Source organism: Mustela nivalis (assembly GCF_964662115.1).
Source record: "Mustela nivalis genome assembly, chromosome: 12".
Taxonomy (NCBI): Eukaryota; Metazoa; Chordata; class Mammalia; order Carnivora; family Mustelidae; genus Mustela; species Mustela nivalis.
The window spans coordinates 86,673,561-86,701,046 of record NC_139031.1 but is presented as its reverse complement, the minus strand read 5'-3'; the positions used below and the strand labels follow the sequence as shown (position 1 = coordinate 86,701,046).

Sequence of the window (27,486 nt, the reverse complement as noted above, 5' to 3'; positions counted from 1 at the left end):
GTTCCCCTTCGCCACCTTCCGGTCCCACCTCAAGGAGACATCTTGCAACTAGTCCATCTAATTAGGGACCCTGTCGACATGGGGTTTGGTTTTATTTTACCATCCTGTGGGCACTTCATATCTTGTACCTGTTCATTAATTTACTGGCTTGTTGTTTAATTCTGCTATTAGTCTCTGTGCCCCAAGATAGTAGGGACTTTTCCTACAGTACTCACCCCTAAAATTCCTAGCACCCGGCCAGGCATACAGAAGGCACTCCCCCAAAATTTTGAGGAGTAACATCACAAAGAAATGATCCGTTCTTAAAATTACCAGCTCTTTTCTACCAGAAGAGCTACATGTTAGATGTGTATATATAATTCTTATATTTTCATTTATTTTTTTAAAGATTTTTTTTTAAAATAATCTCTACACTCAACACGAGGCTTGAACTCACAAACCCGAGATGGAAAGTTGCATGCTCCACTGACTGACACCGCCAGGCAACCCTTTATCTTCATTTATTAAAGGTAGAATCTAATTTGTGATTTTTCCAAAATCCATCTTTTTTTTTTTTTTTTAAGATTTTACTTATTTATTTGACAGAGAGAGATCACAAGTAGGCAGAGAGGCAGGCAGAGAGAGATGGGGGAAGCAGGCTCCCTGCTGAGCAGAGAGCGTGATGCGGGGCTTGATTCCAGGACCCGGAGACCATGACCTGAGCGGAAGGCAGAGGCTTAACCCACTGAGCCACCCAGGCGCCTCCAAAATCCATCTTAAGTATTTAAAATTTCTTCGAATTCGTATCAAAGAATACTTATATTAATCTGAGACTTAAGGATTTGATACATGGTCTGTGAAATATAAAATGTTCAAATGAAATGGCACTTTATCAAAATATAGGTTTTCCTTACAAACATTTTCCAATATATGCTTACAGCCAATTAATTCTGAAATCTGTAAGAATAATTTCCAAGGGCTATGGTGCAATTTGCCGTGTAGTATCTATGACCAAAAAAATAGTGCAGTTTTTGGTAACATGTTTAAACTGTTAGTTTGACTGTTCTGTCAAACTAATGGAGAACCTGAAGCACTTAATAATTATAATAAATAAATTGGAAAAAAACTATTAAAAGTAAGATGGAGGGTGTTGGAGGGGACAGCTCCTGCAGTGAATGCCCAGCTCATAAAGATTCATCCTTCTCTAGGAACTGCCTTCATTTAAAAGTGGTGTCTGGTAGCCAAAGGTTGCCCTTGTCCCTGGTCCTCCCAAAGCTGGGTCCATGAGAAATTCTCCCAGGGAAACTAAGACTTCCAGCTCAGAGTCCCAGCATGAAGAACCACTGGCAGCCAAGTGTCTTTCTAAGACAACACTCTAAGTACTGCACCACAGCTATGGAAGGTCCCCAGAGGTGGGCTTGCTCTGGCCCACCAGCCACAGCTTGGGTTATTTTGATTTTTTCCCAATTCTTTCTGGAATTCTATAAGATTTCAAAGGATATGTCCAAGAATTTTCTTCAGTATTTTCTCTTTTTAAATTTTTATCTCAATGTGATTGGATTCTTTGACATAGCTAAATGAATCTTAATAAGTACCACCTCCCCAACAAGACAGTTAGGAATTAACTGGAGTGACCCAGCCAATCACTTTACCTATCACATCGATCAAAATGGGACGCCTGGGTGGCTCAGTTGGTTGGACGACTGCCTTCGGCTCAGGTCATGATCCTGGAGTCCCGGGATCAAGTCCCACATCAGGCTCCCAGCTCCATGGGGAGTCTCCTTCGCTCTCTGACCTTCTCCTCGCTCAGGCTCTCTCTCCCTGTCTCTCTCTCAAATAAATAAATAAAATCTTAAAAAATAATGTAGCTAATAGTCTGAGTCTAGGAGATACGGTATATTATTTTTTTTTAAGATTTTATTTATTGACAGACAGAGATCACAAGCAAGCAGAGAGGCAGGCAAAGAGAGAGGAGGAAGCAGGCTCGCTGCCAAGCAGAGAGCCCGATGAGGGGCTTGATCCCAGGATCCTGAGATCATGACCTGAGCTGAAGGCAGCGGCTTAACCCACTGAGCCACCCAGGCGCCCCAACGGTATATTGTTTTTAAACCGTACTTTTGAAATGTTATTCAATTTAGATTCTCACTAAATTAAACCAGCCCATCATACACCTCAATTACTAAGTTTTACCATGTACACCTTAATATGCAAATATACTCTTCAAAGTCACCCATTGTTTCTGCTAGATACATAAATCAAAGACACAATGGGGACAGCCTAGTTTTTACAACTACACCAAGTACTAACAGCATGCTATACGTTAGTAAAAACTTAATCCTAAGGAAACATAATTTCAGGCCAGAATTTATAGACATTATCAAATTAATTTCTGTTCTGGTAGCAAACAGTGAGCTCCCCCCACACTGCTGGTGGGAATCCACACAGGTATGGGAACTGAAATGGGATTTCCTTCCAGACCTTCAAGATAAGATTCCTGATCTTTCAACCACTGGATTTTATATCAATTTCAGGGAGCTTCATGATGTAATGACTTAGGGACACAGTATTTGCTTTTCCATATTAGAACTCAATCTTAGTTAAGTATTTGTCAGAGCTACGGAAATAAATTTTTGTTTATCATTTGAGTCCAAACAGAAAACAGGCGCTTTTGCCAAGAAAGTACTCAAAAAAAAAAAAAAAAAAAGGTAAATTATTACTTTCCCTTTTCAGGCACAGTTATCTCTTAATTTAGTTTACTTTTTACTAAATAAATAATAGGTGAAGGGAGGACATAGTTTAAAAACTGCTTCAAACAACACTGGACAAATTCTTACAAAAACATTATGACCTTCAAGAAATCAGTTTCTGAGCAAACTATTAGATTCATAGATATCAAAGAGTTAGAACTTTTATACTGGTACTTTAGATATAATTCTACTGTGATTTTTGTTTGTTTCAGAATAAGCTTCTTTTGTTATAAATTAGTAGGAACAGAAAGAAGGCTTTCCCTAGTATTTTTCTTTACTAGAAACTCTGTCAGAAAAATAGCATTAATGCTACGAGAAAGATAGCTAACAACATTTTCCATCACCAGGCTGTATTTTTGTAAAAGAAATAAAACCACAACTACAGTGAGTTTTTATGTTCATCTTTCCTTTTATCCAAAGAACAAGATCTTTCTCTTTGGAGAAAAGTAATTCTATAGAACTTGAAGTAGAAGGAAGCTATCAGAGAGAAGAGTAGAAAAGAAACAGTCAAAATAATCCATTATGCTTTTTGTCAATCTATATGCCTGTTAACCTCTTTCTAAAATCATATTCCTAGTCTGATATGGGAGTATAATTTAAAATTAATTTATTAAGGAATTTACATACCCTGGACTCTGCATCATCTTCTTCTTCATCAGGATTATAAGCTTCTGCACATACTATAAAAATAAAAATGGACATTTAAAAAATTATTCCATCAAGAAATATACTAAAATAAATATACCTTAAAAATTGATAAACAAAAAGAGAACCATGGTATAAAACATTAATTCATTTCATCCAGGGCAAGGCATCTACACTCAAAAGATGATTCCCTATTGGAATTTATAATGACTTTATTTAAAATATAAAGCTGCACTTTAAGACAACGACAATTGCTTTCTGCTTTCTGTTATAAACATAGCTTCACCTCCTCTACCTTCGTATCTAAGCTATAGAAATGCATGACATCCAAAAATTACTTCAAGAACAGACCAAAAAGCCTAAGTTTGCTATGAAATGATCAGTTTAATCATAATTATGAGCACCTTTCATATATTATTCCTAAGCCAATCTTCCAAGAGCAAATAGGTTAAATGTGTTCATATTTCTTCCTGGCCTTTATTTTGAGTGGATTTCATACAGCATATATAATGTTAAAACTTGCTTTTTTCATTTAACACTGTAAGAATTTCACGTGCCATTAGAAACATTTTGCAAAAACTGTGTTTTTTACATTTATTTATTTATTTATTTTTAAAAGATTTTATTTATTCATTTGACAGAGAGAGATGACAAGCAGGCAGAGAGGCAGGCCGAGAGAGAGGAGGAAGCAGGCTCCCCGCTGAGCAGAGAGCCTGATTTGGGGCTCGATCCCAGGACCCCGGGATCATGACCCGAGCCGAAGACAGTGGCTTAACCCACTGAGCCACCCAGGCGTCCCATTACAAAAATTGTTTTAAGGACGGCTGATTGTTTACCATAAGCTGGAATTAACCACTCCCTTAATGCTAGACACTTGGCTGGCTTCTATTAAGATAAGCTTGCAATAAACATCTTCATGCATAAATATTTGTCTACATTTCAGATTATGCTACAGGAATTATTTCCAAATGTTATTTTTGGGGGCTAACAGATATGACAAGTTTTAAGGTGTACTTATTACCAAGCTTCCTTCTAGAAGGACTACACCCATCCACTGTCAAATGTGTAAAAAGATTCCTGTAGGGCGCCTGGCTGGCTCAGTGGGTTAAGCCGCTGCCTTTGGCTCAGGTCATGATCTCAGGGTCCTGGGATCGAGTCCCGCATCAGGCTCTCTGCTCAGCGGGGAGCTGAGCAGAGAGCCTGCTTTCCTCTCTCTCTCTCTCTCTCTCTCTCTCTGCCTGCCTCTCCGTCTACTTGTGATTTCTCTCTGTCAAATAAATAAATAAAATCTTTAAAAAAAAATTAAAAATAAATAAAGATTCCTCTAAATTAGACAACAGAAATGGATGTTACTGCTTAAATCTTTGCCAATTTAGATGAAAAAAATTACTGAAATTTTAAAAAATTATTTTGAATTTGAACTATGTTCCACTGTTTATAAACTGGCTGTATTTCTTTGTCTTTGTGAGGAATCTCGGTATGCATTTGATTTTCTTTTTGGTTTATACCAGTTTCCTAACAGTACTTTGTTGTATTTCTCATGATCATTTTATCCAGTTTCCTTTTTCACTACAACTACCGAGTTGTTATAGGTTATACATGCTAATTTTTAATGCAATGAGATCAAGGAAGAAAATTCCCCAATATGATTTAAACTCAAAAGTAAACATCACAAAAACACCACTGGTTTTGAGCTAGGAAGCTCCTTCTTTGTTTGCAAATCTAAAGATTCCTTCTCTTTCATTTTTTTAAAAGTAGATTTTTTTTTTAAACATTTACCCTTTAATTCATATGGACTGTACTCTGCCAGGGATGTAGAAATTTAAGGAAGAGGGATCAGCGACAAGCTGACAAATGTCTTTCCAGAAGCCTCAGGATGGCACGAAGAGTACTATCATTAGTACTAGTACTGCCATTAAGATTATAAAACCTGACATTGGCTTTCTTGTCTCCAGGCGCTGCTCTATCTACACACTCCACACACACTCCTGTGTATCCACACACACTCGTGGCCAGTGAGTGAGGAACTCTTAACCAGGGCCAATTTTGGCCCCCAGTGGACAAATGACAACATCTGAGGACATTTCAATTGTTACAGCTGTGGGACTGATGGGGAAGCCACTGGTTACGTCAACGATTCTGACGAACATCCTACAATGCTGGGGGCAGCTCCCGTCCCAGCAACCTACGACCACTGGCTCAAAATGTCCACAGTGCTGAGGGTGAGAAACACTAACCTACTGTCTATTTCCTCATTCAGTCTCACAACAACCCTAAGACAGACAGGTTTCCTTTCAGTACCTGACAGATGAAAGACCAGAGCTTATGTATCTTGGCCCGGATCACACATTCTAGGAGGACAGGACCAGTATCGGATCCCAGCAGGGTCTGGCTGAACCCAGAGCCCTTGTTCTTAACTCCTGTTGTGCCCTTGACTCTGGTGAATTCACCAGCATCAAGGCTGGACTTCAGCCGTCAGGCTCAGAACCGAGCAGAAGGAGACATGTCTCTCATGGGCAGGATCCCGTTAAAGAACCTCACTGAGGAATATCACCAGAATGCCAATTTAGTAACTAACTCCCTGAATCAAGTATGGAGTCAGCATGAGCAGCTCTCTCCCCGCAGGAAGACCACGCATGAAGCCAAGTCACAATTAAAGGGTTGCCTACTGAGAAAGAGGTGGGAGGAAGAGATTATTTGTCTAATAAAACGAATGTTAGGTGGCATCAGTCTGGGACAGCTTGAGCCTTCCACACACACCATACAGATGGTCCTGCTCATGGGGCCCAGATACTTTAATCCTGTTGGCTCCAACTTCCCAGAAAGCATGAGGACATGTACTTCTTTAAAGCTTGGCTCCGTGACTTGGTTTCCGTAGATGACCAGTCTCACGGGCGGGACTGCTACCCAATTATCAGGGCTCGGTACAGAATGAAAACACAGCCCCATGTTCAAAAATTCAGAATTTCAAGAGGGCACCAAGAGAACATTAGGACCAAACTCGGGGCCCCTGTGAACAGGGGGCCCAGGACGACAGCCCTGCTAATAGGATCAACATATTCAACGAGGTGTTAGAGTAGGTAAGACACTTGAGTGTTGATCTTAAATTTTAATTCACAGAGGGAAACCTTCATTGCTCTAAGTTCTAAGCTCCTATACTCTGACTAAAAATCACGAGGAGTAAGACTCTATTGTTTTTCTGAGTAACTTATCAATGTCCCAGTGTTATTTGTTCCTTAACACCCTTCTCATGTGTGGTGTCCACGGTATTACTTACTTGTTTCTCGGTGGCCCATTTCATTGAACTACTACTGTGCCGGGATTACCAGGATTTAGTTCCTGGCAAGCAGGTGCAGCGTTTCACTACCTTCCAGTCTGTCTACCGCCACCTCCGACAGCGAGAGCAAAATACAGCACCTGCAGGCGTGGACACTGCCGTCTTCCCTCGGGTTGGAACTCCTGCCGCAGCCTCCTTTCCAAGCCATCCCTTCTCTCCAGCCCCAACTAGAAAGTCAGGACAAGAGCCTCACCTCCTCAGAGCTAAGTTAGGAAATCCCACTTTCTGTGCTCCCCTGGCCTCTGTGCTCCCAGTGCCATGGGCAGAGCTCGTTCTTGTCTCTCCCCACACTGCACTCCCTCGAAGTGGTTACTGTGTGTTCGCCCTCCAGGCTAAGACTCACAGCCCTTCAGGGACTGTGCGCTCCCGGGCCTCTGTTTCCCTACCACTGACCTGGCTCGGTGCACACTTTTTGAATGAATGCCTGATTAATGAACAAACAGGCCTGCAAGGTCCTTGAGGGCAGAGATGGTATCTTGTTTAAATACCTCCTGACAGTCTACCTGGATGATCGACTCTGAATCACAAGTTGAATGAATAAAAAGTTGTCTAACACCATTTGTCCAAGAAATAGGAACAGAGTAAAATGAGAACCTTTTGTCTTGTTGCACCAAGGAGCCTGGCACAGAGCCTGGAAGCTCCATAACTCTCTGTACAAGGAACGAATGCAGAGACGTTCTATCCCCGGAAGGACCCTCAAACGAAAGCCTCCAGAGAATATGAGCTGCTCTGTATTCTTTCTAAAATGTATTTACCCAGTCCCTCCTGAGCAATGTGAAATTGAGCCTGAAACTATATACCCCCTTCTTGGTTTGGCAATAACACAGTAGTGAAGGACAGAGCCTTATTCTTTGAGCAAACCCTATATTGAGGTTTCCCTGTTAGGTTTGCATGTATCTATTTGAAAATACATCAGTCATCTAGAATGGTCCAAGAATTTAAGTCAATTCCCACACTGTTCTGCGACAGGCATGCACTGTGTGGCCAGAAACCTGTCACAGTTGGCAGGAAAGAACAGGGAAGGGAGAACCATATTGACTCTGCATTTTCCGGGGCTTGGGCCTCGATGTTTTCATACAGTAAGTGTGTGTGCATGTGCGCATGCGGGCGCGCGCGCGCGCACACACACACACACACACAGCTGTTGACCCCTGCACACTTGTACAATGTAGAGTTAGGGTGTGCAGACCCCCTACATAGCTGAAAATCCACCTGTAACTTTTGACCCTCTGAGGACTTAACTACAAAGAGCCTACTGCGGATCGGAAGTCTTACTGATAACATAAACAGCTAACACGTTTTGTATGTTATATGTGTTACATATTGTAGTCTTGTAATGAAAAAGCCTAGAGGAAAAAATGTTACTGAGAAAATCTTAAGGAAGAGAAAATGTATTTACAGTACTATACGGTGCCTACTGAAAAAAAAATCCACATATAAGTGGACCTGTGCAGTTCAAACTATGTTGCTTGAGGGTCCACTGCAGTGATGGGCAAGGGTAAGGGATTTTTTTCCTATCAGGACACCAAATACATGCTGGTTTTTTCCCAACAGCACTCCTCCAACTCTCTGACACCCAATGGGCTGGCTCACAATTCTGTGTAATTGACACGATCTACCTGAAGTTAGTGTCAGGTCCCACAAGTCAAAGGGCTCAGGCTGGCAGGACCGCCTCCACTTCAGATGCCAATCTCAAATCCCAGGCCATCCACACACCTGAACAACCAGCACTGAGGGTTCTCATGACCCCTTCCCTCTGGTTCCATAATTCACTAGAATGACTCACAGAACTCAGGAAAGTACCTTCCTTGCTCTTACAGGTTTACTCTAAAGGTAACAACACAAGAAAAGTCAATGGAAGAGAGACACAGGATGAGGCATGGGGGAGGGGCAGAGAGTCTCCAAGTCCTCTCTCAATGTACCTCCCAGTACCCCAATGTGATCACCAATCTGGAAGCTCTCCTAACCCTCTCCTCTAGGGTTTACAGAGGCGCAACTGATTAAATCATTGGCCAATGACAATTAACCCAATCTCCAGCCTCCCTCCCTTTCCCGGGGCTAGAGGGGATAGGGCGGAAAAGTTCCAAGCTTCTAATCAAAGTTTGGCCTTTTCTGGGAACCAGCCCCCATTCTGATGCTATCTAGAAGCCCCTCGGCCAAGAGTTATTGAGCACCAAAGAAATTCTCACACTCAGGAGAATGTAAGGGTTTCAGGAGATTTAGGGACCCAGGACAAAGACCAAGTACCCTTCTTATTACACCATGCAGGGGTTATAGCAACTCCCAGGGGCACTATACTTTGTTGGTAACGTATAAAAACTAGTACAAACAGCTCTGCCCTGGACCAGTTTACATAACCCATGCTAGCTCTCGGGCTAACAGAGCATAAAGGAACCAGCCTGAACTCCACCAGCCACTCCACTGGGCTTCAGCACCTGGCACAGAGCCTTGTGCACAGTACACCCTCAATAAATATTTGCCGAAGGAGCAAAAAGCAAACGTGGCCTGTACAGAAAAGCTGCATGGTTTATAGGCTTTTAACCTAGGGGGAAAAAAAAAAAACCTGACTTCTGGAAAGTATATAAAATTTACTTTTCTAATGTTCTCAATACACTAAGATTTTAGCATACTTATTTAAATGGTAATCAGCTAAAAAGAAAGCTATGATAAAAGCACAGGTGTATTAGACAACAGAGTTCTGCTTCAATACGGTTAGACTTGGCTTATTGAAGTGAAAATGCCCGCCTACAAAGGGAAAAAAAATTTACCTTTACAAATACGAGTTTAAGGCATGCATTCTCAAGCAAAATCAGTTGGAGGAGGCAACAAAAACTTGGTCTCTCTCTTTTTTAAGGGGAGGATAAAGCACATATATGTACACAGTACAGAAACAGATACACAGTACATATGTGGCATTAAAATCTTACTGCGGGGGTGAGAGGGATGAGGAGAAAGAGCCTGAAAAGACCTGGGGGAGAGTCAATAATAAAAGTAAGACCAAGAAACACTGGGATACGATGTACTAGTTCCAGCGAAGTAAAGGGAAAAGACGACACAGTGACAGTCAAGAGGCTGTCCCCTCCCCTGCCTCATCCACACATCTGTCCAGGAAGTGTGCTGTACGTCTGCTCTGACACACTGGTGATGATCCTAACTTCGAACTCACAGAGCAAAAGCCTTTGGACATGACCCCAATAGAGAAGTTCACATTTTGATCCCAAATCACATTCAAGCAAAAGGACCCATTGGAATTCTTACTTATCATTTAAAAAAAAAAAAAAAAGTCTGTGGAATTTGGGAGATGACGCAGCATGAAAGAATGCTGGAGAAGCACAAAGGAGAAAGCAGTAAGCAACAGGCTCAGAGGACAGAGAAAGCTGCACAGAGAGAGAAACCCGCAGGCAGCTAAGAAGCACCGGGAACAAGTCTGAGGAGAGAGCAGACGGCTTTGCCCGTTGTGGTATTTCCAGGGGTAGAACCGTGACTGGCACACAGTAAATCGTTCCTCCACCAAAAATGGTGGAGGAAAGGAACAGTCATTGTAGTGCTGAGAAAAGTATGACTTTCTTTTGATCTTGGACTTAGGGAAACTGCCTGTGTCGGGGAGGCTGGCTCTTACTACAGTAACAAGCATCCCCGGATCGCAGGGACTTCAAACAGAAGTGTACCTCTTGCTCACAAGGTATGTCCGTCACAGGACAGTGGCACTTTGCTCCATGTCGTCTTTGCAAGGGCGGCGGGCTGAAAGAGCTGCCACCATCTGGAGTGTCGCCAGTCCCCAAGACAGCAGCAAATTGCTCACTGGCCCCTGATGGGTTCAAGATGGGTTCAAGAGCACCCCAAAACACCGCACCTCATGTTGACCACCCACAAGTCAGCAGAAGAAGGAAGGTCACTCTGACCTCCTGTACCCTGCCCTCTATCCCAGTTGTCTCCCATGGGAAAGACACCGTCTCTGTACCAGGAGGAAGGAGACATCCTTAACACCAGGGACAAGAAGTTAGGGCCGACAAGGCTGTATAAACAACACTTACCACTTACTGCCATGAGCCCAAAGCCCTTTGTCGTATCAATCCTTCACAGATTTGTTGTTGCCCAAGAGATATAAAAGCCTCCTGCTCTAGTCACTTGTTTGGGTCTTCATTTTCTTGTGAAGGACCCCATAAACAGGTAAAAATTCCATAAAATGTGTGTAAGTTATTTTGTTATTCTTATGTCAGTTTCTTAGACCCAACCAGAGAGCCAAAGAGGGTGCAGGAGAATTTTTCCTCCCCTGGACCCCTAAAGACTCTGCTGTCAAGCGGTATGTGTCCACTCTGCCAAGAAGGAACACATAATCACAGTTCATAGGACAAGTGATATGGCCATTCCTAACTTTAAGGACAGAGGGACATGTATCGCAGCAGGTGTTCAGAGGAGAGAAAACCAGAATATTGTAAAGAGTCCTATTGACCAACAAAACCACCTGATGGTCCTAAGCTCAAACAGTCCTCTCTACCAGGGGCTTATAAGCAGAATGGAGAGTACTGAATTCGACCATATGATTTACCTAAAAATAGGGAAAATGTACTTAGTTTAAAAATCTACAGACTCTTTGGTGAGTGCTGATTCACAGACCTGTACCCCTGGGGATAAAAATACATGTTTATAAAAAATAAAAAATTAAAAAAAAAAAATCTACAGACTAAGGCTCATAAACTCTGAACAGAATCATTAAAATTTCCTTAAAACTGCCTTCCAAATAATTCATTGAATATTTAGTCACTGAACATTTCACTTAATATTTTATGATTTGTTGCATCGAAATATTAAATTATTATAATCTACCATTACTGCCTACATTTCAGCTACAAAAAGAGCAATATAAACCTTTGTTCAGGTAGGTTCCTGAATCACCCCCAACATATAACTACCAATCCTAAAAAATGGCTATAAATGTTTTCCTGTTATTTTTACTATGAAATAGCCTATTGTCACAAAAGCACTTTAGCTATGCCATATATTTTACTCAACTGCCCTGATTCATTACAAACCCACTGATTTTGTTGCCCTTTAACAAGAGAGATATTTAGGGGCAGGTGGGTGGTTCAGTTGGTTAAGCACCTGACTCTTGATTTCAGATCAGGTCATGATCTCACGGTCAAGGTATCAGGGTTGTAAGATCGAACTCCACAGAAGGCTCCACAAGCACGGACTCTGCTTAAGACTCTCTCTCCCTTGGAAAAAAAAAAAAAAAAAAGATTCTCTCCGTCTCCCTTTGCCGCCCATCTCTAGCATGTGTTCTCTCTAAAAAAAAAAAAAAATCTTAAGGAAAAAACCCAGAGAGATATTTAGAGTAAGACTTCATAACTTACCAATTCATTTCTATGTTTTTGTTTCTAAAAACAATTTCCCCCATCTGTATACCACTCCTCTTTAAGTGACTGTAAATCAAGAACTATTCACACCCACAAATAAACCATCGTGCACTGGACACCAGGGGAACAGTGTCACTGAGATACATAGATGAGCACAATAGAGAGCTTCAAACAAATGAGAATTTGTCCATCGTTTGCCATTTCCCTATGATTAAAGCTATGGAAACCAAAACACTCCTTAATCTGTTCAAAATATGTATGAATTTTTCTTCAAAAAATAACTCCAAAGGAACAACAAAGTTCTAACTATATTAGAACCTGTATACATATGGTAGATGAGTTTTTATTCTAGGCTTGGGCTCCAAAATATTTTAAAACTTTAGTTATAAAGTATGTGGGTTCAATCATTGGATCCATCCCCAATCCACTGTCTTTCCACTACATGCTCTACATGTATGTATTCAGTCCCTGAATCCATCACCTCTTTTATTATAAAATCAATTCATTTATAAGGACGGTACAATAAAGAGGACAAAGCATTCAACAGGTTTATAAAAAGAATCATGTCAACATGGTATGTTTCCGAATATTCTACGTAATACCACTGTTCATACCCTGTGCGAAGCCTGTGGGACTCAGAGAATGGAGGAGAACCACGTGAGCCCCCACTTCCTCTCACGTGGAACAGTGGTCCTCCTATAGCTATTAATGCTCCTTTCATTAGTTAAGGACGGAAGGAAACTTAACAATGTGCAAGATCCAGGAAATGGTGCGTACATGTAATCTAAGAACCCAACATATGGGTATTTTCCAAATAATACATTCCAAGTGAATTTTCTTTAAGAGAAAGAATAAAAACTTACAAATGACCGTGAATAAGATAAGATAAAGAGATACCATAGAAAGGGCCTGAAGAATAATTCTGAGGAGACTATATTCTGATAATCATTAATATTTGAAATCCATGTATGTGTTTACTATTAATCACCATAATTCTCAATGATATTCTCCAGAACTACTGAGTAGTGATGGTAGGTAGATCCATTTGTTTTAGAACTATAATAGAACTATAATAGAACTTACATTTGTGTTTTGTTAAAACAATCTAATGAGAACTTCTGAGCACTATATTTGATGACTATTATGAGTTTTCAGAAATTAATAGCCAAGGAGATATCAAAAAAGAATTCTCATGCTTTGATTAAAAGTCAACAAACAGGGCACCTGGGTGGCTCAGTGGGTTAAGACTCTGCCTTCGGCTCAGGTCACGATCCCCCCACATCAGGCTCTCTGCTCAGCGGGGAGCCTGCTTCCCCCTCTCTCTCTGCCTGCCTCTCTGCCTACTTGTGATCTCTGTGTGTCAAATAAATAAATAAATCTTTAAAAAAAAAGTCAACAAACAGCTTCCCAAGAATCTGCAAAATGCCCAACTCTTGTATTTTATTTTGGTCTGAGAACTTGGATTACATCAAGGAAATATGAATATAAATGCTAGTTGATAGTGGATGATATGCCCACATATATCAAAACACAGTTTTGCCTTTCAGATGCAGAACAGCTGGGTCCACTTAAAGCTTCTGAATAATTTTATCTGTTTATTGTTTTTGAGACTAATGCTGCCTAACATGTACCTATGAAAAAATTATAGGAAGAGAAACACTAAGGGATTCTTCTCATTATTAATAAATTTTCAGAATCAGAACCATTTAACCAGATGGTTCTAGGATGTGAAGTTGGGACTAAATATAGCCAGAATTATGGAAAAGGAGTTTGGTCAATCCTCAGCCTCCAGGTTTAGTAATAAAACTACCAAATGTGAGCATTAGGGGAATGTCCTTCAATCAAGTCTCTCTGGTCATTATCAGAAGTCTAATAAGAATTTCAATGCTATTTTAGAAAAATATGACCAAACTGTAACAAAACAGTACATATCAATACCCAAAGACTTAAAATATATGATCTATATTTACAAATACATGCAACTGAGTGTAGCTTATTCATTAAAGTCAAAAAAGAAATCCTTTTTTCTTTTTAAGATTTTATTTATTTATTTGATAGAGAGATCACAAGTAGGCACCGAGGCATGCAGAGAGAGAGGAGGAAGCAGACTCCTCACTGAACAGAGAGCCTGATGCGGGGCTCGATCCCAGGACCCCAAGGATCATGACCTGAGCTGAAGGCAGAGGCTTAATCCACTGAGCCACCCAGGTGCCCCTTGGTTTTGTTTTTTAAAGCAAGTTTCAAGACAGGTGCATGGTTTGAGCCCATGTAAAGGGTGCATTGATCTGGTAAGGCAGACATTGAACTCTGTTGTTTCTTGGTGGTATGGTTGTGATCACTCTTATTTTGTACTTTCTCCTCATTTTCAACACAGAAAACACTGTACTTACAATCAGAAATAAAGAATTTTTTAAAAAAGAGATGATCATAAAACTCCCGTTCACATCTCAAACATAAAAAGGGCTTAAAAACCTAGGAAAAGGTTATCCTGCTAATAATCAGTCTGTCTTTTAAAGGGATCCGATCCCCTGTCAGAATCACTTTTATAATTTAATACCTCTTGAAAACATAAGCTTCTACAACTGGCAGAATCAACCTACTAAAACTTATTCGAAAGTAGTCATGAAAAATAATCTCATCAACAGACTGTTTTATCACTGAAAGCTTTCTTTCTAACCTTTTCACATAAAACGAGAACACTGGCTTAATGTCTATCTCAGTCTCACAACAATAGGGCCTCCTCTAAACCCTGAATGCTTAAAAAACCACCCTCAGAGGACTGGTACCAGGAGAGTGAAGAGTATGCAAATCCTTACCTCAACGATCAAACAAGACAAGATATTCACAAAAAAACCCAAAATCATTGTAGGACTCTGGGGGATCGATTAAAGGCATACAACAAGTGGAGAGACATTTATTCATATAAAACTAGTGAGCCTCAAGTTACAACAGTGGAAGCACACAGGAAAACACATGTGTGTTCCCTTACCTACACTACTACCACACTCAAAACACACCTGACACCAAAAATGTGGGTTTATTTCCACAATGATTAATTCTCCAACACCAGCTAGGTGTCCTACAATTCACTTCAGTTCTGCCACTATCTCCCTGGAGTTAACATCAGATGGCACAAAGCAAAGGTTCAGTCTCCCAAGACTGAACCCTCTAATGCAGACGCCCAGTGCAAGTAGGATGTACAAAGGTTACCCACAACTTGTCTGTCTTGCAGACTGCAGTTTGCCAAGACCCCCTCCTTAGGGTCCATCACAGAACCCAGGAAAACTGTTTAGCAGTTTATCACATGATAAAGGATATAATAAAGGATAAAGTTTAACAACCAGGTGAAAAGATGCATAGGGAAAGGTCTGGAAGGGTCCCTATTGAGTCAGAGTGTGCCACTCTTCCAGCATGTAGATGTGTTCACCAAACCCTATACTTTGGGGATTTTTATGGAGCTTTCATCAAATAGGCATAATTGATCATAACCCAATCCCTAGCCTACCCTTTCCTCTTCCCAGAGGATGTAAGAGCTGAAAGTTCTAAATTTCTAATCATGGTTTGGTCACTCCGGTGACCAGCCCCCATCTGGATGGTGACCATCCAGAAGCCCACTAAGTCACCTCACCAGAACAAAAGACACTCTTATCACCTGGGAAATTCCAAAGGATTTAGGAGCTCTGTGTGAGGAGCCCAAATCGAAAACCAAGTATTAGCACAAAAGATGCTCCCAGTGCTCTTATCACTTAGGAAACTACAAGGGGCATTTAGAAGCTCTGTGCCAGGAACTGGGGACAGAGAGCTATATATGATTTCCATTCTTCCACAGGAAGTTCACAGCATTCTTGCCTGGAGCTGCTACCCCAGATCCCCCATCCCCAGCTCAGTCACCATAGCAGCTCTACCAGCTCTGCTGCTGCAGGAGGCTAACCTGATTGAGGGAAGTGCACAAAGGAACCAATGCCCACCAGCAAGGTTGGTAATGGTGGCCCTGGTGGTGGACAAATGGGAGGACTAGTAGCTTGCCTAGCCTAGGTTGTGGTTCTGGCTGCAGAACGCAACAGATCAACAGACTAACTAGAAAGTAAACCAAAAAATGAGACAGCAAAGAGAAGTTTCATAAGCTCTTCAAACGTCTGTGGCTGACTGGAAGGCTGTGTGGGCATCCTGGAGAAACTAGACAGGACACAGGCCATCCACATTTCCCTGGCTGTCTTAAGGACGTAGCACATGTAGAGAAGACCAAGATGGTATTTACAAGTCGGGAACCCTTTAAAACTCTCTATAATTTGAACATGCTTCCCAACTCAAACACAAATCCATCAGCTCAAGGCATTTGAGTATAACCTCTAACCATCAATGACAGACCACTAAGCCATTCACACACAGGGACTAAAGGGGGAAAGCCAGAGTTAATTTGTTTTTTATTTTAAAAAAAGGAAGGACATTACCAGCCATATATTCAGTGAAGACAGAGTCTGTACATTTACCATGGGAAAGTTACTGAGCAAAAAACAGCAACAACCCTGAGACAGAAGAAATCAGAATTCAGGGTTGCTAAAAAATAGGATCTAAAATGCCAGTTCTCCACAAACTTGTAAGAATGGGAAAGAACAGTAAAGAAATGAGAAAATGTGATCCACAGTCAGGAAAAAAACACTCAATAGATATTGTCTCTGAGGGGGCCCAGCTGTTGGACTTCACAGACAAAGACTTCAAAGCAGCTATTGTTCAAAGAACTAAAAGAAAACAGGTTTAAAGAATTAAAGTATGACAACAATGACCCAACAAATACCTCTACCTCAATAAAGAGGTAGAAATTATGAAAAAGAATCAAATTCTGGAGTTGAAAATTCTGGAGTGAGACAGAAAATTCACTAGATCAGCTCACCAGGCTGGATTTGACAAGACGGAGAATCAAGGAATTTGAAGACACAGTAACAGAAACTACTCAATCTGCAGAACAGACCAAAAAATGAACAAATAAAAATTAAGACAACCTTGGAAACCCTTGAGAGAACATCAAGCATGCTAACCTATACATAATGGCAGTTCCAAAAAATAAAAGAGTAGGAGGCAAGAAAAAAGGAAGATATAATGGCCCCCAAATTCCCAAATTTTATGAAAAACATTAACAGTCTGAGCATCTCAATGAAACTTAGCCTAGAGCAAACATGCACACAAAAATCCATACCTAGACACATTTTAGTAAACTGTTTAAAAATCAAAAACGAGGGTTCACTGGGTGGCTCCATGGGGTAAGCCTCTGCCTTCGGCTCAGGTCATGGTTTCAGGGTCCTGGGATAAAGCCCTCCACTGGGCTCTCTGCTCAGGAGGGAGCCTGCTTCCCCCTCTCTGTCTCTGCCTGCCTCTCTGCCTACTTCTGATCTCTGTCAAATAATTAAACAAAATATTTTTAAAAAAATAAAAATCAAAAATGAAATCTTCAAAACTGCAAAAAATTATCATATAAAAGGAAACAATAAAGTAATGAATAATTTCTCATCAGAAACAATAAGTATCAGAAGGCACCCATGCCATATTTAAACTGCTGAAACTGTTTCCCAAAGAATTCTGTACCCAGCAAAACTATCCTTTAAAAATTAAGATGAGGGCGCCGGGGTGGCTCAGTGGGTTAAGCCGCTGCCTTCGGCTCAGGTCATGATCTCAGGGTCCTGGGATCGAGTCCCGCATCGGGCTCTCTGCTCGGCAGGGAGCCTGCTTCCCTCTCTCTCTCTCTCTCTGCCTGCCTCTCTCTCCATCTACTTGTGATCTCTCTCTGTCAAATAAATAAATAAAATCTTTAAAAATAAAATAAAATAAAATTAAATTAAGATGACATGAATCCATTCTCAGTTAAACAGAGACTAAGAAAACCTGTTGCTAACAGCTGTGACCTACAAGAAAGGACTAAAAGGACATGACATCAGATGCTGACTCAGATTGGCAGGAAGAAGTGAAGAGTGCTGGAAAAGGTAAACATGTGAGTAAATATGGAAGACTGTATAAACATACTTTTGCTGTGTTTTTTCTCTTGATTTTTACTTTAAAAGACATGGTCTAGTAATACTTATAACACTGCACTGCTGGGTTTATAACATATACAGTGCACATGTCAGTAACAGCACTATGGGCTGACAGTCTACTCTCTCCCTCAGTTCCTCCCAGTTCATGCGCCTTGGTAAGGCAGCCTGATGATCACAGGTGGCCATCCCCAGGAAGTCACCACCTCTTCTCAGTTTGTTCCTGGGTAGTGATCTAGGTGAAAGAGGTGAAGAGGCTAGTATGGACCCATTCTGAAACTTCAGGATCACAACTTGACCATCCATGGGCATGACGTATCTCTGGCCCAATGTATAATGCCTCCCACAACATACAGAACAGCCCAAAATCTTAGCAAAACCCAAAAATTGCTAACCTGATTAGAATATTCAGTATTACTTATTTCACATGGTTTGCTCAACTAGAAATTCATTTCTTCCATTCCCACCTATCGAAAGCCTACTCTTCCCTCAAAACTACACAAATGCCACCTCCTCCCTGTCACTTTCCCTAAGCACACAAGTTAGGACTAAATGCTCCCTTCAATGCAGGGAAAAGGAATGCACCTTATTTGTGTCCTTATTTCGGTGAAATCATACATCATGTGGGGGCTAAGTTCTAAATATAAGAGGGAAACATCTCTGACAGTCAATGTCATTGTTGAAAACCCCAAAGGAAGCCACTGCTCAAGATGGTCATATGGTCCCACAGTGAGCAGTGGGGTTTTCCCTCCAGCATTAAAACTGACTCCTTTTACTTCTGTTGAGCACTCGAAGTTATTGCTGGCTTACATTTAGAAGCTACTTATATGAAAAATTGATACCTTTAAACCCTAGAAATGCTCATACTCCAAGGTATGCAGGAATGGAGCAAGCCAGTGGGAGGGGTAGAATCACATCTCCCCCACACCCGCACCCGCACCCATTGAGGGCACAAACTCAGAGAGGAACATCTAGCTGTTCCATCGGGCTCATGCTCTCTGCAGAATGTGTATAGTGAAATCAGAGTGGAATTCACCATGACCCAACTCTGCTGTGCTGTCCTCCAAGTGGCTCATAGTGATGAAGGGCAGATGCAGAAAACCATCACAATTAGCCCAGAATGCAGAACTATAGCCTGCAAAGCTCTGATAAGAATCAAATACGTACCAGCTGCTACATTCTTAAAGGGTCTCATGACTGACTGCCTGTACATCTCACCGATAGTTAATAGTGATCTAAAGAAGCAGCACCAGAGAAATCTTGCCAAAGTAGTTTCACGAGTAGAAACTGAAAGAAACTTTATGATCTAATACTCGCTGTATGTCCCCTCCCCCCCCCAGCACCAAGCATATAAGCACCAGCTTCATAGAGGAAAAGGGCAGCTCTTTTTTGCCCATGGGAACCTGTCTCTGTGGTATTAAAAATAAGCACCTGTTTAAACAGAAAAGGTCTCAAGAATTCTTTCTTGACTGCCTCCCACCCCACATTAGTGCGCCCAAGTTCATGGTTACGTGGTCAGCTCCTCCGGAGGGCTAAATCTTAGCTCCAGCAATCTTACAGTGTGCACAGAACACAGTCTTGTAAATAGTGAAAGATAAGTGTTTCTTAATTTAAGTGAAGAGACAACAAACACAACCAACCCTGAAGCCAACCTCTTCTATAGTTACCAGAGTATAAACATTTCAAAAACAAACATTTATGCATACCAAAAAGTTGTCCCCTCACAAATGACAAACCCTTGCAAGTCCAGGGGGAAAAAAAGCAATCTGATCTTAAAATGCAATAATTTTGCATAATAGGAGGGAACCAGGTGGTTGGCTGTTCTACTGTTCTGAAGAAAAGAACATAAAAAAGAGAGTCTGTAAGAAGAAAATTACAGTGACCTTTAGCCTCCCACTTTTTCTCTTTGAAAACATGGTGTTTAAATGTGAAGTATGATTTCTTCCTTAGGGCTTTTTTCCTTTAGTAACTAGATGAACTGATATGCAAGATAATAGTTCCATTCTTTTAAAAAGAAGTGACATTTGTCTGGATTGTTATTTACTGCCATTGTTTGTGTAAAGTATTATGCTCTCGTGAAACGGTAATGTTTCTCAACAGAAAAAAAGACACATCCAAATGGGTCACCTGCAGCCTTATAAGCTGGTGGTGAAACAAGTGACTTGAGCTTCCCAAGGAGAGAGTTCAGGGGTGTGGACTGTCTCTGACTTGCAAAAGTAGAGGGTCTCAGGCAGATGTCCTCTAAGGCTGCAGAGGAAGCTCCGTGGGCCAGCAGAGAAGCTGCCCTGGACGAGGGAAGACAAGAGCACTTCCTCAGGGCAGCCAGTCCAACCTAACAATCAGCTCGCAGACATGATTCTAGTAACCCAAAATGGGTCAGCTGAAATCAGTCCCAGGTGAGGTCGGGGTTTCTGAGCCCTCTGTCCTAGTGGATCCCAGAGTGGCAAATGAGATAGCTTCCAGATCAATCCAAGATGGGTGGCTTGATTAATCAGAAAGCTTTCCTGGGGTTTAGGGGGGCGAGAATCACAGAGAATACCAGGTCAGTCTCTTTCTGGTGGCTATCACTGCCAAGTGTGGAGCTGTGGTGTCCTCTGCCCACCTCAAGGAGAGAGCAGCCTAAAGCAAGAGAGACGAGCAGATTCTCAATAGTTTTGGAAACCCAGGTTCCAGCTCCTCCCAAGGCCTGGCTACAGGCCTGCCTTCCCCGCAGCGTGGTGATTTTTGGAGCACCCCGCCCCGACCATTATTTCAATAAATTTCCCATATTCTCATGATGGATTTCAATGTGTGTTTCAGTTACTGACAACCAAGGAAACATCAGAAATGAAGGGGAACCCTGGTTTAAAAAGGTTGGGGCAAGGAAAACAAGGTAACAAAGGTCCAACCAGCTGCCAGAAGTAGCAGAATAAAACCACAGAGTAGTCGGGGGCGCCTGGGTGGCTCAGTGGGTTAAAGCCTCTGCCTTCGGTTCAGGTCCCGATCACGGGGTCCTGGGAACAAGCCTCTCACATCGGGCTCTCTGCTCGGCGGGAGCTTGCTTCCTCCTCTCTCTCTTTGCCTGCCTCTCTGCCTACTTGTGATCTCTCTCTCTCTCTCTCTCTCTCAAATAAATAAATAAATCTTAAAAAAAAAAAAAAAAAAACCAAAAACCCACACAGCAGTCCTTGATAGGAAAGTCGTATTTACAAGACAAGAGGTTCAAACTCAACGAAATTCTAACAACAAAAGTCGGTGACATCTAAGAGCCCATGGGTGGCTCAGACAGGAGTACCATCCTTGCTCATCTGGGATATTAACCAGAGATCATAAGTGATAAATGTATTCTGCAAAACTGAAATTATTCTCTTCCACCAAATTTTGCTGTTGTGGCAGAACAAACCTGGCCTTGGGTCTTCAACTTAGTTTTACTTTTCATGGATTTCAGAACCACTGGGTGGTATTTTTTTCTAAAACCATTTTAGCATTTTGATGAAAATGACAGATGCACCTGGCAAACAACTCATTTGTTTAATAGTTAAAAAATGAGTTGTTAAACTTTTGTTTTACCAAATATAAAATGCCTCTAGCTTTAGCAAAACCAATACACAGAAAACCACTCTTCTTTACTGACTCATTTGTAAAGCTGCGTCTGGTGTTTACGATGATGGAAGCACTAAACAGGGTCCCTGCCCTCTACCAGCTGCTTAAGGAGATTAATTCATCTGTTAAGGTAGGAATATAAGTTATTATAAGTTATTATCTGTGATTAGACAGAAGTACTGATTTACAGCGTGGAGAAAGAGGACATGATTCAGACAGACCAAAGCACATCCCAGCTCTGCTGTTTTCTTCCTGCCATTTATTAACTGCGTGACCCTTGTACATTACTAAGCATTATTAAATGCGATTTTTCTCATTTTTTTTTAATTTGACAGAGAGAAATCACAAGTAGATGGAGAGGTAGGCAGAGAGAGAGAGAGGGAAGCAGCCTCCCTGCAGAGCAGAGAGCCCAATGTGGGCCTCGATCCCAGGACCCTGAGATCATGACCTGAGCCGAAGGCAGCGGCTTAACCCACTGAGCCACCCAGGCGCCCCTGATTTTTCTCATCTTTAAATGTGGCTATTAAGACCTACCTCAGAGAACTGGTGTGATTAAATAAATAAATGTCACCTGCATAGGCATTCCATGAGAAGTAAACCTTGAAAAGTAGATTGATATATCTGGTTCTAAGCTATCAAAAAAGATCAGGATGAAGTAGAATAAACATTCAAACTGGCCAATGAAGGAGAACAAGCTCCAGGCCTCTGCACACAAATTCCCACCAAAAGCCCACCTCACGGCCCCCCACCCTGTTCTTCCTTGGTCTGGGACCCTATCTTCCGCCAGCCCTCTCACAAACCTTCCCAACCAATGACACTGTGGCTGCCTACTGTCTTAATATTCTCAGACTTGTAATATATCACGTAATCTTCCCATCAACTGTGTAAGGCACCATTAATTGTCCCCATTTTACAGACAAGAAAACTGAGGCCCAGAGAAGTTATATAACTACTCCAAAGTCCCTCAGCCCACCTGGAGTGCAAAGTGTGAACCCAGCAAGTTTCCCTCTGGCTAGGCCCTTCTCAGCACCTATTCTTTCAGGAGCTAACGTTCCACCAGTGGGATGCCAACCTGAAGGGGAATCTAGCAGGTGACTCGGTTCTTCTGTGAGTGGACAAATGACACCTTGTTACATGGGGGAGAATGCCTCTCCCAGGAGGTTACAGAGGAACCAAGACCTGGAAAGTACATCCAAACCATGATAAATGCCCCTTGTGATCAGCAGGTATTTCAACCAATGGTTCCTAAACAGCTCACTCCCAGCTCTGATCCGTAATTACTCCCCTAAATCAGGAAAGCACACTCAGCGACGGTCTCTGAAATACACCTCAAATTCAGAGCCTGATTCTGTGTTACAAAACATGTTTTGATTTGCGCTAAAATAATAGTTGGTATGCGTTAATGACAGACATTTCAAGAACAAGATTAATCATTAATATTATGACCAAGCGGATTCATCCTAGTAGTGTAAAGAACAGTTGAGTATTAGAAAGTCCATTAAGGGGCACCTGGGTGGCTCAGTGGGTTAAGCCTCTGCCTTCAGCTCAGGTCATGATCTTGGGGTCCTGGGATCAAGCCTCACTCAGTGGGGAGCCTGCTTCTCCCTCTCTCTCTACCTGCCTCTGCCTACTTGTGATTTCTCTCTCTGTCAAATAAATAAATAAAATCTTAAAAAAAAAAAAAAGTCCATTAACACAATACCATATCCTTATGTTAAAAGACAAAAACCAAATGATCATATGACTGTATGAAGGCATTTGACAAATACCACTCTTATTTTTAAAAGATCTCAGTAGTATTAGTAATGCTACTAATAAATCTATACTCTTACTGTACTTTAGGAAATGTGTTAAGCATTTTACACTGATCAGCTCATTAATCACTTAACAATACCCTATGAGTTAAGTACATTAACCACCAATTTTACAGAGAACTAAAGTTCAAAGAGACAAAATAACCCTCTCAAGGTTAAACAACTAGTGAGTAGCAAAGACCAGATATGAACACAAAGCCATCTGACCTCCAAGCTCAAACACTTACCAAATCAGGAAGGGTAAAAAACTGAAGAGGCGCTTCACCAAAAAACAAAACAAACAACAACAACAAAAACAAATGGTCAATGGTGATGAAAAAATACTAAGCCTCACTCACAAATCTTTAAAAATGCCAACTAAAAACATAATGGACCTAGTCAATTGATAAACATTTAAAAATTCTGTAGTACTGTGTGTTTCACACTATGTTAAAGATGAGAGTATCAATGGGTAATGCCATCACAGGGGACAGTTTGACAAGAATTGTCCACTTGTACATGCTCATACCATTGACTAAGCAATCCCATTTATAGTTTTACTGGCACAGTTATGCAAAACTACACGTACCTGAAATTTTTAGACAACCCTGTTACATAAATTTAAACACAGCCATATAATGGAATTCAATGGAATTCAAGCATTCCAGTAAGAATGAGGCACCTCTAGATGCAAAGACATGAAAAGTAGTCCAGGATATGCTCTTAGGTAAAAAAGACAACGTGGAAAGTTGGACATCATTTAAATTCCAACTAAATATGCATGTGCCTAAGATGTCCAGGAAAATACTCAAGAAAGTGTTAACTGTGGCGATCTCTAGGGCTGGAACTGGGAACAGCAGGAGAAAAAAGCACCTTTAATTTTCATTTTATTATAATATTTGACTTTTATCATGAACATACACACATTTTATCATTAAAAAAAATTTTTTTAAAGACTGTGTCTATTTATTTATTTATTTGTCAGAGATAGAGAATATGCGTGCACAAGCAGGGCGAGCGGCAGGCAGAGGGAGAGGGAGAAGCAGGGTCCCCACTGAGCAAGGAGCCCGATGGAGGACTCAATCCCAGGACCCTGGGATCATGACCTGAGCTGAAGGCAGTCGCTTAACTGACTGAGTCATGCTGGCATTTCTTAAAAAAGTCTTTAAATATGAGCGTGTGGGTATCTCAGTCAGTTGAGGGTTGGACTCTTGATTTCAGCCTGTGCAAAAATGTATAATAAGCAGTTTCTGGTGTGACTTGTACATTCCCTGCCCCTCGACATCACTAATCAGATTAATTTCAATCTAAATTTAAGTATTATCCCCCGTCCCTTTTCAAGACACTAAGAAAACATCCTTTCAAAGATGGTGGTTGTGACTGTCATAGATTATCTCAGGGAAAGCAAAGCTGAGCAACAGGGCCCGGCACACAGGCGACCCTGAGCACATTTTACCACCACCATCATCTGCTTTCACAGATGAGACTGCTAAGGTTCATAATCAAAATAACTGATCCTTAGTCACACTTTTGAACTACTTCTCTTGTTAGAGAAATTTATTCTTTGACAAAAGTGAGGGAAAAAAGCTCTGGGAATTACAACTTCACAAGAAACATTTGGGATTGTGAAAAACAAAAGGTCCAAAATGGAGTCACTTATGCTAAGTCCCATGTCACCAAACCGAGACTTGATGACAGTTTCAGCTGCCCCTGCGATGGACTCTTATGCCAGTCAGGAATTGCCTAGTCAGCGCCAGTGAGGCAAACCCCTGTCATTCCCTATAAGAAAGTGACCCCGCAGTAACCAATCTACTTTACTGCCACACATAACTTCCTTGTTTCCGCTCCCTTCTGCCTACAAGTCTCTATTTTTTTGTATAGCTCCTCGGAGCTCCTTTCTGTCTGTTAGACTGGATGCTGCGTGATTTGAATAGATTTTTGCTCATAAAATAAACTCTTCAAATTTTTAATATGCCTCAGTTTAGCTTTTAACAGGACTCACAGGCTGCCTTTAAAACATATAATGACCTCTGCCTCAAAATTTCTGGCCAGAGCAGGACATGGAGTGTGACTCTGTCCAGGATGGAACATGCAGTGTGACTCTGTCCAGTTGCGGGACACACCATGTGACACTGCCCAGGGTGGGACACACAGTGTGACTGTCCAGGATGAGATACGCAGTGTGACTTTCCTACAGCTAAGAAAACCATCCAAGAGATTTCAGTCCCACCAACTATATAGTTTAACATCAACAGTCCTTTCTAAAACACAATTTTACTAAAGAAAAAATTTGCTTTCATTTAACTTCACACTTCTCTGTCTTTGTGATAGGACATAAATATTTATTTTTTTAATCCCTAAAAATATAATCCGGGATTATAAACTTTCTCATTATTCTAATTCTAAGAACAGCTCTTAATCTAAGAAATATACCTAAATTAAACTCTCCCCTTCATGGTAAGGCACTGAAGAAAGAAAAGCAATACTTTAATAGGGCCAAAAGAACCGAAAAAAGTGAAAAGACCAAATAAAAAGGTAACTTGAAAGCAGCAGTTTATTTTTATTTTTAATTTCTTAAAGTTTCTTTCTTTCTTTCTTTCTTTCTTTTTTTTTTTGACAGAGAGACACACAGTGAGAGAGGGAACACAAGCAGAGGGAGTGGAAGAGGGAGAACAGAACAGGCTTTCCGCAGAGCAGGGAGCCGGAAGCGGGGCTCGATCCCAGGACCCTGGGATCATGACCTGAGCCCAAGGCAGAAGCTTAACGATTGAGCCACCCATGCGCCCCTATTTTTAATTTTTTTTAAAGTTTATTTTTCTTAGTAATCTCTACACCCAAAGTGAGGCTCGAACTCACAGCCATGAGATCAGGAGTCACATGTTCCTCCAACTGAACCAGCCAGGAGCCCCAAAAGTAGCAGTTTATTTTAGAAAGCCACCTGAGTACCATGGTAAGTTTAAGTTTTTAGTTTCTATTACAAGTATTACCCAGCAACCTGTGGAAACTCAGTTCTGAAAATGACCTCACAGCAGAAAGCCATGTTCCTTTTCTGAAATACCTTGTCTGGTACCGTGTTATTTTATGTTATGCAATGAGCAGAGCATATTAAACTACCTAGGTTTGCTTTTAAATGGGAGCTACAACTTGGAATTGTTTTAAAATACCTAAAGAGAGGAGGGGCAGCTCTACCTTTTCTGATTGAGGTCAGTAAAGATAATATTCATCATTCCTTGAAACAAGTCTAACACCACAATTATTTAAGCTATTTGGTTTTTCAAATAAAAGGCTCCTTTTTTCTAACATTTTGAAAACAATATACCATTAATCTGTATTTTAGTTTTTTAGGAGTTTAATTATATTGCCTTAGTAAAACAACTATGAAATCAGTGTTCTGCAGTTTTAGTAATTCGAGGCTGAAGATGGTAAAAGAAAGAGAAGATTGAGATTCACTTTTTGGTTTTCAGTTGTGTCATTAATTTTTTAAATATGAGAAAACATGATCAAATGATTAGCTGTATAAAACACACTGCTGGCTCTCAGAGACTCAGAACCCAGTAATAATAACACTCCTAGCAATCAGCTCCTGGGCACAGCTGGTCCAATCTAATGGCGACGGGGCGGGAGGGTGGAGGGGGCACCTGCATCTACACAGACCTGATTAAAATTAAAGGTTAAATTTAAAAAGTCAGATCAATCTATCTTCAAAATAAAAGTCTAAGAATACAGTTTACAATCTAGAGGAGACTAAAGTTGTTTTTATGACTTTACCTAAAAATCCAAAGGATGTTACATCTGAGAGAAATCTTTCCCTTCTCCGTCAAATGCTGATACAATATTATATCAAATCCAAGTTTAGGGTAGGAGAATTTGCTGGAGGAGACACACAGAATTATGTACTCTGGCCAATTGAAAGTCAGTGCCATAAATTACAGGAGAAAATAGCAGAGATACTAATATTACAGTATTTTTGCTAGAGTAAAATATAACAAATTGAGCCTAAGGATATGGAAATGTTGATTTAGC

At 41.1% G+C, this 27,486-nt stretch overlaps 1 protein-coding gene across 1 annotated transcript in view; it reads right to left on the bottom strand.

The window, feature by feature from the left end:
* Window positions 1–27,486, bottom strand: part of PRKAR2B (protein kinase cAMP-dependent type II regulatory subunit beta) — a 90,602-nt gene that overhangs the window by 26,728 nt on the left and 36,388 nt on the right. The window contains exon 3 of the mRNA XM_082691964.1: window positions 3,354–3,406. Within this exon, the coding sequence (XP_082548090.1) occupies window positions 3,354–3,406 (53 nt within the window). The remainder of the gene's footprint in view (window positions 1–3,353; window positions 3,407–27,486) is intronic.